This window comes from Acomys russatus, chromosome 27, assembly GCF_903995435.1.
Source record: "Acomys russatus chromosome 27, mAcoRus1.1, whole genome shotgun sequence".
Classification (NCBI taxonomy): domain Eukaryota; kingdom Metazoa; phylum Chordata; class Mammalia; order Rodentia; family Muridae; genus Acomys; species Acomys russatus.
Genome location: NC_067163.1, coordinates 47,451,014 through 47,463,317, shown reverse-complemented (window position 1 = coordinate 47,463,317; position 12,304 = coordinate 47,451,014). Strand labels below are relative to the sequence as shown.

The 12,304-nt window shown below is 38.1% G+C and overlaps 1 protein-coding gene across 3 annotated transcripts in view; it reads left to right on the top strand.

Moving 5' to 3' along the window:
- Clcn3 (chloride voltage-gated channel 3) overlaps positions 1–12,304 on the top strand; it is a 78,743-nt gene that overhangs the window by 675 nt on the left and 65,764 nt on the right. For 2 of the 3 annotated variants that reach the window (XM_051169945.1, XM_051169940.1), the window contains exon 2: positions 9,599–9,774. In XM_051169945.1, the coding sequence (XP_051025902.1) occupies positions 9,615–9,774 (160 nt within the window). In that variant the 5' untranslated portion in view covers positions 9,599–9,614. Of the gene's footprint in view, positions 1–9,598; positions 9,775–12,304 lie in introns of those variants that run through there. The other variant, XM_051169943.1, reaches the window with a different exon arrangement.

Genomic DNA, 12,304 nt, shown 5'->3' with positions numbered 1-12,304 from the left:
TTCTTTCGATCAATTTTACATGACTTTGTAAATTACTAAACAAACAAACAAACAAACAAAAAACCGGTATTTCAGTTCGGGAGCATAGATAAGAAGTCCAGTGCTTATGTGTATAATGTCGATCAATTTGGAAAGGTGCTGCTTTTGTTGATGTGTTATTTTATATGGCTTTAAAATCCGGTGTATGACTTAGTGTATTTTTATGAAGTTGAACAAATTTTTATATGCTTATATGGTGTTGGCAGAATTTATCACAGATAATAACATTCAACCCTCATCCCTTCCTCCCCTTTGATATTATACATCAAAGCCTTTCTTTAAGTGGCAGCTCAAGTTATTTTAAGAGGTCAGTATGAATAACTTGTCTTTACTTGGAAATAATGCTGTCTTATGTTCTTCATGAAAGAACTAGCCTGGTTTTGAATATATAGTTCAGAAGAACAGATTTGTTAAGGATCTGGGTTTTATAGTAGAAAAAAATGGCAATTGTCCAGATCCTGTTGGCGATAGGCTTTCTGTTTCCTGTTGTGATATGTTGGCAGTAGTTTTCAGACCTCTCAGGAAGCCAGATTTGATCTCTGTGGTGGGTCATATATCAAAGCCATATCCTGTGGGGTTTGACCACTGTCCATGGTTTGTGGAATTTCTAGCTTGCTTCTGGTCAGAACTGTCAGCAGACACCTCCAATATGTATCATGTAAATGGAGTATATTCTGTAGTTTAGCATGTGTGTGTGTGTAGGGGGGGGAGATATGTCATTGTCACCCATCCCACAAAGTAAATTCTGTTTGTCCATTTAATAGGTGTGGAAACTTGAGAAAGAATTTAATTGTCATTCTTTTTTTTTTTTTTATTAATTTATTCTTGTTACATCTCAATGTTTATCCCATCCCTTGTATCCTCCCATTCCTCCCCCCCCCATTTTCCCATTATTCCCCTCCCCTATGACTGTTCCTGAGGGGGATTACCTCCCCCTGTATATTCTCATAGGGTATATTCGTATTTGTTAATAAGCATTGCCGCTTACAGTCCCTTTTGATTCCTAAAGTGTTCCTTAAGTATAAAGTGCAGGGAGGCCCCCTGCTGCCGCACACATCGCTGGAACTGAGATTTGCTGCATCTGGGAAGGAACCAAGTAAATCATTCAGTTCTCCCCATTTATTTATTTATTTATTTAAATAGGAGTAGTTGAGTAAGTTGTCTTTTAAAGCCATGAAAACTGTTTTTAAAGTCTCGGTCTTCCATTGCAGCATTTAAATTAGATTATTGTTTTATCTTTTTTTCCCCTCTTATTAATGAGCTGTGTATTTGTGCTCTGCCCCCTGCCTTTTAAAATTTATGCAGTGTTTAATTTTTCCTTTTCTCAATTTTTTTGTTTTTTTTTTTACTTTACAAAGTAAAGTACTTTACAAAGTACAAAGTGGTACTTTGATAAAAGTGTATGTACATTGTGGAAATATTAGCTAAAGCCTACATAGATCAATTTGTCTTCCATGCATGTTGTAGAAACACTTGTGTTTGAGTTAGCAGTTTTAAGGCATGCAGGTCGTCATGTGTACAGTGGTCTCTGTCCTGCACTGTAGGTTACTAATTGCCTAGGTAACTGAAACCTTGTACCCTTTGACCAGTCTTCCCCCACCTCCCAGCCCTTGAGAACCACCATTTTAACTCTGCTGTTGAATTGGACTCTTTAGATCCCACAAGTGAGATCATGCAGTGTTGTTCTGTGCTTGTTTTATCTGTTGAGTGACACTTAGGTTTTCTTTTTTTTTTTTTGGTTTTTTGAGACAGGGTTTCTCTGTGTAGCCTTGGCCATCCTGGACTCACTTTGTAGACGGCTGGACTCGAACTCACAGCGATCCGCCTGCCTCTGCCTCCCGAGTGCTGGGATTAAAGGCGTGTGCCACCACGCCCGGCTCTAGGTTTTCATATCTTGGCTCTAGTGAGTGATAGCATTTAACTTAAAAGAACTTGTTAGTTTAAGAAATATTCTTCAGGGGGCTGGAGAGATGGCTCAGTGGTTAAGAGCACTCTCTGCTCTTCCGGAGGTCCTGAGTTCAATTCCCAGCAACCACGTGGTGGCTCACAACCATTTGTAATGTGATCTGGTGCCCTAAAGACAGTGTACTCATATGCATAAAATAAACAAATCTTTTAAAAAAGGAAATATTCTTCAGTAACTATTTAGTTTTTTATTCTTTGAAGAAAAATGTATAAGGTGCAATTTTGACATGTTAAATGAACAGTAATGACAAAATACCAAGTAGTGTTACATTTGGGTGAAACCAGTTAGATTATTTTCTTGTCTTGGAATGTGATAAATTCTGTCTTAATAACCCAATAAGCTGAGTGTGATGGTGCACGCGTGTGATCTCGGCACTCGGGAGGCAGAGGCAGAGGCAGGCGGGTCTCTATGAGGCTGAGGCCAGCCTGATCTGAATCTAATGAGCAATTCCCTCCTCCACCCTTTAGAACAGTGTGTGTGTGTGCGTGTGTGTTTTAAACTTTCGCTTTTAAAATTTATTTATGGGTGCTTTATATGTCCGTCTGTACACCAGAAGAGGGTGTAAAATATTTGCATTCTCATCTTACCAAAATGAGAGTATTTAGCATTTTATGTATTTTTATGATAGAAATCAATTATCAAAATGTATCCTTCAGTTGCTCACTATGTCTTTGTATTTGAAAGAAGATACATTTTTTTTTTTTTTAAAGAGAAGGTATGTAGTACTGGTTGGCCCAGAATTTACTATATAGAGAAGGAAGGCTGGTTTCAAATTCATAAGGATCTCTCTGCCTCTGCCTCCTGAATGCTGGTATTAAACAAATATGCTGTCACAAGTGATTGAAAAAGATCATTCTGTACATACAATTTAAGATCAAATGAGTGTAGTTAGGGTTATAAGGTTAATTTTACTTTGGGTACTTATTTTTAACTTGAACTCTACCTAGTGATATTCTCAACACACTACATTCAATTTCTGTTGTATAGTGAGCTTTCTGATTATTTTAGATCTGAGTTTCTCCCCCAAGACATATTAGCATGTGTGTGTGTGTGTGTGTGTGTGTGTGTGTGTGTATTAAACATATAAATTATAAAAATTATATGTATGTGTATAACATATTATAACTGTATATATGTGTAATATGTATAGCATATACATTACAATTTTCTTCTTGCATTTATTCAAAAAGAAGGGCTCTAGAGATAAAGAATGAAATGGGAGCTGAAAATGACTAAAATTCATTATATAGATATATGAAACTATCAAGCTAATAAAATTAGAAAGACTGCTTATTAGAATGTTCTGAGTTGACTTAAATTATTAAATTTCTTCAGTTGTATATTCATTTTACTTCAATGACTTCGTTTGATGCATCTCAATTGTTTACTAAAATGGGCTTTACATCTAATTTCCACTTTTTACTGACTTCAAAATAAAGGTTGTTCTGTTTATTAATGACTGGTATTAATTAGTAGTTTTGCTTCATTTCAGTTTATTATGTCATACCCACTTGGCTAGAAAAAGGAGAATAGTGTCCCTGCAGTGTGTAATCAGATGGATAAAGAATGTGGTCTATCCTCCCAAAGGAGACCTGTTGAACTGTTGCCTGGTGTTCAGGTTTCTGTCCAGATGTCCTGGGATAGTGACATTCAAACATGTCTGCCTCCTCTTCTTCCATGCTCTTCAACTTTCATCTTCCACTACTTTCCTAATTCTAGCAGGAGTGAAATCTTTTCATTAAATGCAGAGAAAGAAACACGGACTGTAGAGCTATTGCTTCATTTCCCCCCTCGTTCTTTATTGATTTTCTGGGTGACACCTTAACAAGTATTCTCCTTATTATGATCATTGTTTTCTGTGCTGGGACTGAACTCAGGACCTTGAGTATGCTAAGCTCTCCCACCAGCATTTCATCCAGCATTTATTATTTGGTACTGAAGCAGTGCCAGGACCTTTTCCAGGTGCTGCTCCTGCGCTCCGTTTTCCTTGTGGTGCCCTCCTTATAACCAGCTGTCATTTCACTCTTGTCAGAAGCCAGCTTAGCATCATTTCATTTGCTCTGCCCTTTCTACCTTCCTTTAGCCAGGCACACTCAGCCACTCCTGGTTAGGCACTGGCTTCTTTCTGCAGCTGTTCTGCAGCTGTATCTAGTGCCTCATGCAAGTCAGCACTTCCTCATGTATTCTAAGGTTCTAGTACCATGGGTTGTTACAAGTGTTGCATTCTGTAGAAGACTCATTGCTTGATAGAATAAATTTGAGAAACATTTCATAAGTTTTGTTTATCAGATTAATGTTCATATAGGTTTTCTTGCTTTTTTTTTTCTTTCTTTTTTTCTTCAGACAGGGTTTCTCTGTGTAATAGACCTAACTTGCTTTGTAGATCAGGCTGGTCTCCGTCTCACCTCAATCTGCCTGCCTCTGCCTCCTGAGTGCTGGAACTAGAGGTGTGCGCCACCACACCTGGCTCGCTCTCTGTCTCTTTTTTCAATGCTGTTAGCTGCTGCAGCATATATTGTAAGATGCATTTACTGTACACACTGACCATCACCAGCATACCTTTCTTAAGACTCCCTACAAGTTCTTTTCCTTTTTTCAGTTTGGTAGTTCAATTCATGACCCTTTTTGCCTGAGGTAACTTCTCCCATTTCCCTTCTAGATCTTTCTTACCTCCTTATCATCAGAAAAGAAAAAGAAAGAGGAGGGGGAGGTCCATCTCATCTACCACAGTGAGATGCAGCCTTTTTCTCTGCGTTTTATTAAGTTGTACAAGTGGCCAGGTTCTGCTTTTTACTGTAGTAACACCGATCAACAAGCTAGAAAATATATCTTCCTTGAAGATAGTATTTAATGTATGCTGAAGGTTACTAAAATCTATGAGGCTTTTAAAAATATGGTATTGTACGGTAAAGTTGTATTTATCAATTTCTGTTACTTTTAGCTGTTTTAGAAATTTCTGATTAAATATTTTATAATCAATAATGTAATTGCCACATTTTAATATGGGATCTAGTATAAACTTAAACAATTTTTTGTTCTTGAAATTTTTATACACACACACGCACACACAGTGAAATATGATGATACCTATCCTCACTCACCTTTTCTAATGCCTTCTATATCCCCTCCAAAATTTCTTCCTCCCCACTCCACCTTATGTCTTTCTGTCTTATTTTTTACTTCTATTTGGTTGGTAGATGAACCAGCCCATTCGTTTCTCTCTTCCTCTCTTTTTCTCCTTCCCTCTTCACTGCCCCGCCCCCTGAGTCTACTCAGGGTTGCACGTGTGTGTTTGTGTGTGTGTGTGTGTGTGTGTGTGTGTGTGTGTGTGTCGGGGGGGCGGTTAGGGCCATCTATTGGAGTATGGCAAATCTACGCGTGGTGGCAACATCCTCACAAATGACTGTCTTTCTCTCAACAAGTATCCACATTCATTGCCACCAGCTCCTTAGTAAGGGTGAGGCCTGCATGTAGTCTGCCCCATTTATACAGGGGCAGGTTTGGGCTTCTGTGTTTGCAAGTAATCACAGCTCCCGTGAGTTCATAAGCGTGACAGCCGCGTCTCAAATAGAAGACAGCCCTTCACAGCACTCCTCCGCATCTTCAGCTCTTACATTGTTTCTGTCTCCTCATCTGGGATGTTCCATGGCCATGGTATTGTGTTGTGGCGGGGTGTGCATGTGTGTGTTTAATACTTTAAAGCTAAATACTTAGTCTCTTATCTCAGCACTTTGATTAGTTTTGGACATCTCCACTGACGGCTGCCAACTTCAGAAAGAAGCACCTGTGTGCATAAACAATAAGTTCTTTGAAGGCAAGTTGACAAAACTCAATAGGAATAGCAGTCTCTACCTTTGGGCCTATGGCCTTTACATCTACAAGCTTTTGACCAGGATTCAGTAGCGGACATCAGATTTTCTCTGTCAGAGGAGGAGGCATCAGATCCAGTCAGAAAGTTAATCAGTAAACAATAGGTTATTTAAAAGTCCTACCACTGCTGGCAATGGTGGACACACCTTTAATCCCAGGCGTTGGGAGGCAGCAACAGGTGGATCTGAGTTTGCGGCCAGTCTGGTGTACAGAGCAAGTTCCAGGACTGTTCAGAGAAATCCTATCTCAAAAAGCAAAACAAAACAAAAACAAACAAACAAACAAACAAAAAAAAACAGTCCTAGTGAGCACATTTTGCCTGGTAAGTCAGTTTTACAGCATGCAGTGTCCAGTGCTGGGCAAGACCATTAATGTCTTCTCGACTGTAGTAACTTGCTTAGCACCTTCCAGCACTGTGAAAGCTCGTCACGAGTGAGGAGTTAACCGGCCATTTTGAGATTAGTTTCTCTATGTTCTGCAGCCAAAGAATGTGCTGTCTTCAACAATAGTACCTTGTTGTTATGCTGGCTAACCTAGGGCAGCGGCAAAGCCTGTGTGCTGGAGACCTCTAGGGCCTCTCTGATCAGTAAGTAATACAAAGGTATTCCATGCCCAGCTAGTAAAAACTTTGACAAATATTTAAATGGGACTATGTCTTACCTACAGACACATTCTGTTACTGGTTGCTGACATGGAAAGTTTTCATTTCCTTCTTTCACTAGATTGTGACCTACTTTTTTTTCTTTAGCTTCCTAGTCAGACACATAGTTGACTGACACACCTATAGAGCTTAGCCATCAGCTTTAACTCTGCTCAGATATTTTTATAGGAGAAACAAAATTTGCTTGAGAACCATAAAAGTTCCTTAAGTTCCTTTCTTGCAGTGTCTTTGGGAAATAGATTTAGAAACTTTTTAACAACCAAAGTGATATCCATAAAGGAAAAATTAGTGAGTTGAACTTCATCAAAATTAGGTATTTTTGTTACGTGGTAGACCATCCTGGGCTATAGAATGAGACCATCTCACAAAAAACCAAAAACTAAACAACTCTATTAACCGCTGAGCCAGCTCTCCAGCTCTCCAAAGTACTTGTCAAATTGAATTCTTAATATATATGTCATATACTTTACTAACCACTGACTGTGTAGTTAAAAAACAAAAAATTGAACAGTATTAGGCCTCAAGATATATTCTAGATCAGAAGATCAGCAAATTAATAAAACCTCATATAGCTGTGGTCAGTGTTACACAGGGGAGCTGTAAGAACTAATAGGAAAATTTGATATAGGCAAGATTTGACTCAAGTACCATGGTAGGCCTATTTTTTTTAAAACTACCTGCATGGTTTTGGTTAAATCATCTAACTTGTTATATTTCAGGTTTCTCATATGTTAAGTGGAGAGAATAATAGCTTACAAACATTATTATTGGCTCATACTTACTACATGTACTTTTGTAAAGTACTAACAATGATATTGCTAGGGTGATGGGTTTATTAACTAAAGGAGTACTTTTGTTTGTTAGCTGTTGATATTTTCAGATGGTATAAGTTCCTGAGCTTGGCCTTGAACTCGAGATAAAACTGTTCAAGGTTTCTGAGTGGCTGAGACTACAAGAATGTGCCAGGTGCCTAGCTAATTAATGAATACTTGACATGATCCCTGAAGAGTGAGTAGCAAAGTTATATGAAGAGGAGAGAGTATGTTACAAGTAGAAGACATGCTGAAGGCCTTGGCCAGGCAGCAGGAGAGATCCTGTGAGACTGAGATTTAAAGATCAGTGGTCTAAAAAAAGTATACTAGTATATACTATAAAAGGAAACTGGGAGCTAGCCGGGGACTGCCAGTTTGGGGCTTTCTCTGCATTGTTAAGGAGTTTGCCTCCTAAGAAATGTAAAAAATTGATTGTAATATTTTAATATACATAATAGGAGAGATTACTAATCAGACTTTTTAAAGGCCTGGCTGCAGTACAAAGATCAAGTTGGGGCAGACAAGGTGCTTGTGCAGAGATCATTAGAACTGTCTTGTAGCACAGCAGGCTTTATCTCTGGAGTCTAATCTTTGTAACTCAGGAGACATGCTCATGAGCTTCCATGTACTCTACAGTCTTGCTTTAAGTAATACATTGACATGCTTAATATATTATAATAGGTAGTTTTGGTAGCAGAAATAATAGAACATTTATAAAGTTGCAGAACAGCAGGTTTTTGTAATTCATTTGCAGTTTTTGCTTATTTCAAGAATAGCTTACTGTTGTTGCTGAGGGTGTGTGTGTGTTGAAAACAGAGTACGTTTCTCTTAGATCTTAGTTGAATGGGAAGCTTGGTATTTATTGCCCATAGTCTGTTCCTGTCATTGTGCTGTATGCTGAGAATAGAGACTTCAAACAGCTCTCAGAGCGTCACCTTTGAAGTAAGCTTTAAGGGAATTATATAATAAATTAGTTTTCAAAGATAGTATTATTTAGTAATGTTTAATTGATTTTCTAAAACAACCATAGTTTCTGAATGCTTTTGTTGTTAAGGCACTGCTATGTTAGTTTTTCATGTGCAGAAAGAGAAGTACCATAGAGGTGAGGCTGTCTGAGGCCATCATGAGTGGTGGTTAGAGTTTGGGAACTTGGCTTCTTTCATGTTCTGTGTGTTTGTTCCTACTATGACTTTCAAATCAGCCTTGTTTTACCAGCCTTACTGGTTTGACCACATCAACGGTTGTTCAAGCCCCACACATGTACCTTTCAGGTCTATTGCCAATGCTAACATACTTATATTAACTTCTCATTTTGATGGTGAGCATGGGAGTCAATATATTAAAAAAAATGTGGGAGTATTATTTTTGGCATATAAAGAGTAAAAACAATAAAAACATAATAATTTGGTTTTAATTCTGTGAAAGAATAAAGATTTTTAAGTATTTTCAGTTTTCTCTTGGTTTATGTCTTTGAGCCTGGGTCTAAATACTTAAATATGTCAAGTTAGTATAAAAATACTTAAATTAGTTCTTACTCTCTTACAGTCCTACTCTTACTCTGTCTCTCCCATTGGGGCACCCCCTCTTCCTTTTCTCCCCATGCATCTACAATAAATCTTATAGCATGTTGAAATACTTATATTACAAGATTAATTTTAAAAATTAATCTTGCTTGAAGTAAAAATCCCCAGAGGAGCTGGTATTTCGGTTACGTGTTATCATCCCTGTTAGCCTATTCCTTGCGAAGCCCTGTCCAGTCTGTGGTCATTCTAGTGGTCACATACTACAGCTCTTCCCATAAGCTGCAAACTGTACGCGTTGCGCTTCGCTGGATATATTTTAGCGTAGTAGATCCTGAGATTGTTTTATAGCACTGCTTGAAGGAGTCTGTCTCCTCCCTTCCTTCTTTCTTTTTTTAACACCCTGATAGTGACACGAAGGAATTAAACCATCCCTTACCCTGAAGCATCATAGAGGTAGCTATTGTTACAATGGATGTATGTTAGTGGTTTTTTTGTTTTGTTTTGTTTTTTGGGTTCCTCTGTGTAGCCTTGGCTTTTCTGGACTCAAATGGTAGACTAGGCTGGCCTTGAACTCATGGCGACACACTTGCCTCTTCCTTCCCGAGTGCTGGGATTAGGACTTAGTATTTTTAATACAAAGATCATAGCTTTCATTTTGTGATGTTAGAATACATGATTTTTGTTATGTGTTGGGAAAATGTTGAAGCCATTTTCCCCTTTTTTCCAGATAACCAGACAGCTAAATGGAGTCTGAGCAGCTGTTCCCTAGAGGCTACTATAGAAACAGCTACAACAGCATAACAAGCGCGAGTAGCGATGAGGAGCTCTTAGATGGAGCAGGTGCTATTATGGACTTTCAGACTTCTGAAGATGACAATTTGTTAGACGGTGACACAGCAGCTGGTAAGTTCAGCATGGCAACTAAGAACTGTAGCCACAAATTTACCAAAAATATACTTGGATTTTTTTTTTTTTTTTGAGACTAGCATTTGCGGTAACTTTTTAAAGCCAAGGTAAAAATCTAAGGACTTAAATGAAGCCATTTAAAAGTAAGCATCTCAGTGGCCTTAGTGCCTTTACAATATTGATCCTAAAATATTTTACTACCTCCAAAGTCTCCAACATTGGGATAAACTTAAATTTAAGTTAATTCAGGGACCTTTGAAATCATTACATCATATTTGTGAGAATAAATGAATGTCTGTAAGATAAACTGGTTATTTATGTATATATATAGGTAAGAAACATTATCTAGAATTCTCTCTTCTTACCCTAAAAGCTAATTTGATTTCTATTTCTATTGGTTTAGAGGGTATTTACACTTTATATAAATGGGGCCATAATGTATGACACCCTATCTCTGGTACTGTCAAATGTGTTTTGAGATCACCCGTGTTGTTGCATATGGCAGTGGTTATTCCCATTGCTGTGTAGTTTTCCATTGTATAAATATACTGTCGCTTAGTTGCACATTTCATTGTAGATTTTAGCTATTACTAGTATTAACTGTGAAACTGTTTAAGTGCACATGTTTTAGTGAAGGTAATATGACTCATGGAGAGCTATACTTAGTGTGGGATGCTTAGATCTAGAGCGCGCGTTTCAGCATCATCAGGTACTGTCAGATACGCCAGCATTGTGCTGTGCTTATCTCTCTCTGCAGTGTGCCAAAGTTTAGTTGTACATCTTTACCACAACATAGTAGTATCAGTTTGGAACGTTTTAACTGCTCTCTGTATGCAGAAATCTCTCGCTTTGATCTTATATTTGATGGCTTGGGAGTTTAAATGCATTTATATATGTTGACTTGGATTTTTAGGCTGCCTCCAGAAGTGCTAGGTTGATATGTTTTAAAGAAGTCTGTTATATATTCTGATATATCAATACATTTATTGCAAATCTCTTCTCTTACTCCGAAGGATGACTTTTCATTTTCTTTGTGTGTTTTGGTGAAGTCATTGATTCTAATGAAATCTTGTTAGGATTTTCTTTATTATTATTTTCCGTATTCTTGTTATTCTTCTGAACTGAGTGTGATGTACACACATAATCCCAGAAGTTGATACAAGAATAGAGAATGTAAGGCTAACCTAGCTTACATGGGCAATCTTTATTACAGTGACTGCCTATTTGCCTTTCACTTATTTCATTTGGCAGTCAAATAGCTTAGGAACAAAGTGGCATACAGTAAACCACGTCATCTCTTTTCTCCAGCTATCAGTCCCTTCAGATTCACACATTGCTGTGGTGGTTTGTACTTCAGAGTTCGAGTTCTTACCTTTTCAAATGCCAGAAGTTTTCAGTCCTCACCTTCTGGGTTTCTCAGTTCCTCTGTCTGGAAATGACACAGAGCAGAAATGGCTGGGAGGGACTGTTGGGGTACCTCTTTGTTTCACTGCTTTCCAGAATAGTAACACCTCTAGGCTGCCTCCCTTGGATGTTGCTTAATTGAAGAAGCCAGCACTTTGCATTATTAGCCATTTGCTTTAGTCACTGATTCTTCTGCATGATTTAAAAGTGACATTTGTTTTCATTATAAGCTAGAAGATACGCATTTATAATATGAAACATCAGGTGAAATGAACATTTCTTTTTTTCTCTCTTAAGCTCTTTGGTTCTTTTAAAATTAACTCAGGAAAGTAGAAGAAACAGGAGGAAGGATCCAGCAGTTCCCGTCTTTCCACTGCCATCAAGTGCTGATGATGCCTTTTCTCAGGTGTTTAAAAAGACAATTAAGTAGAAAGAGAGGACAAGGTGCAAAACTATGACCTTCCTCAAACAGAACCCAATTCATAGTCTTCTTTGATGTCACTGACCAGAACTTGGCAATATACTCAAACTAAGGCCAGGCACTGGCAAAGGGAAATGACATTACTGACTAGTTAGAACAGTTGTGATTCCTTTACTGGACCTAGGTATGTTACCAACCAGGTAAAATTAACACTGTATTAGCAAGGAGGGAGTTGGAATACCCTTAGAGGAAGCAGACATTGGAGTTTTCTGTATAGATTCTGTTCTCAAACATGTATTTTCTTTTAAAATCTTTTTGTTACATGTGTGTGTATGTGTGTTGCAGGCTGTGTTGTGCACGTGGAAGTCAGAGGATAACTCAGTGAGTCAGATCTCTCCATGTAGGTTAGAGGGAATCTAACTCAGGTCATCATGCTTGGTGACAAATGCCATTTTCACTGAACCATCTCACCAGCCCCAGTGAATTTTATTTTATTTATTTTTTTTTTAAAGATTTATTTATTATGTATACAATGCACATCAGATCATGTTATAGATGGTTGTGAGCTACCACATGGTTGCTGGGAATTGAACTCAGGACCTCTGGAAGAGCAGTCAGTGCTTTTAACCACTGAGCCATTTCTCCAGCCCTGTGAATTTTATTTTAATACACCCTTTGGATCGGTAAGATTGCTGCACAAGG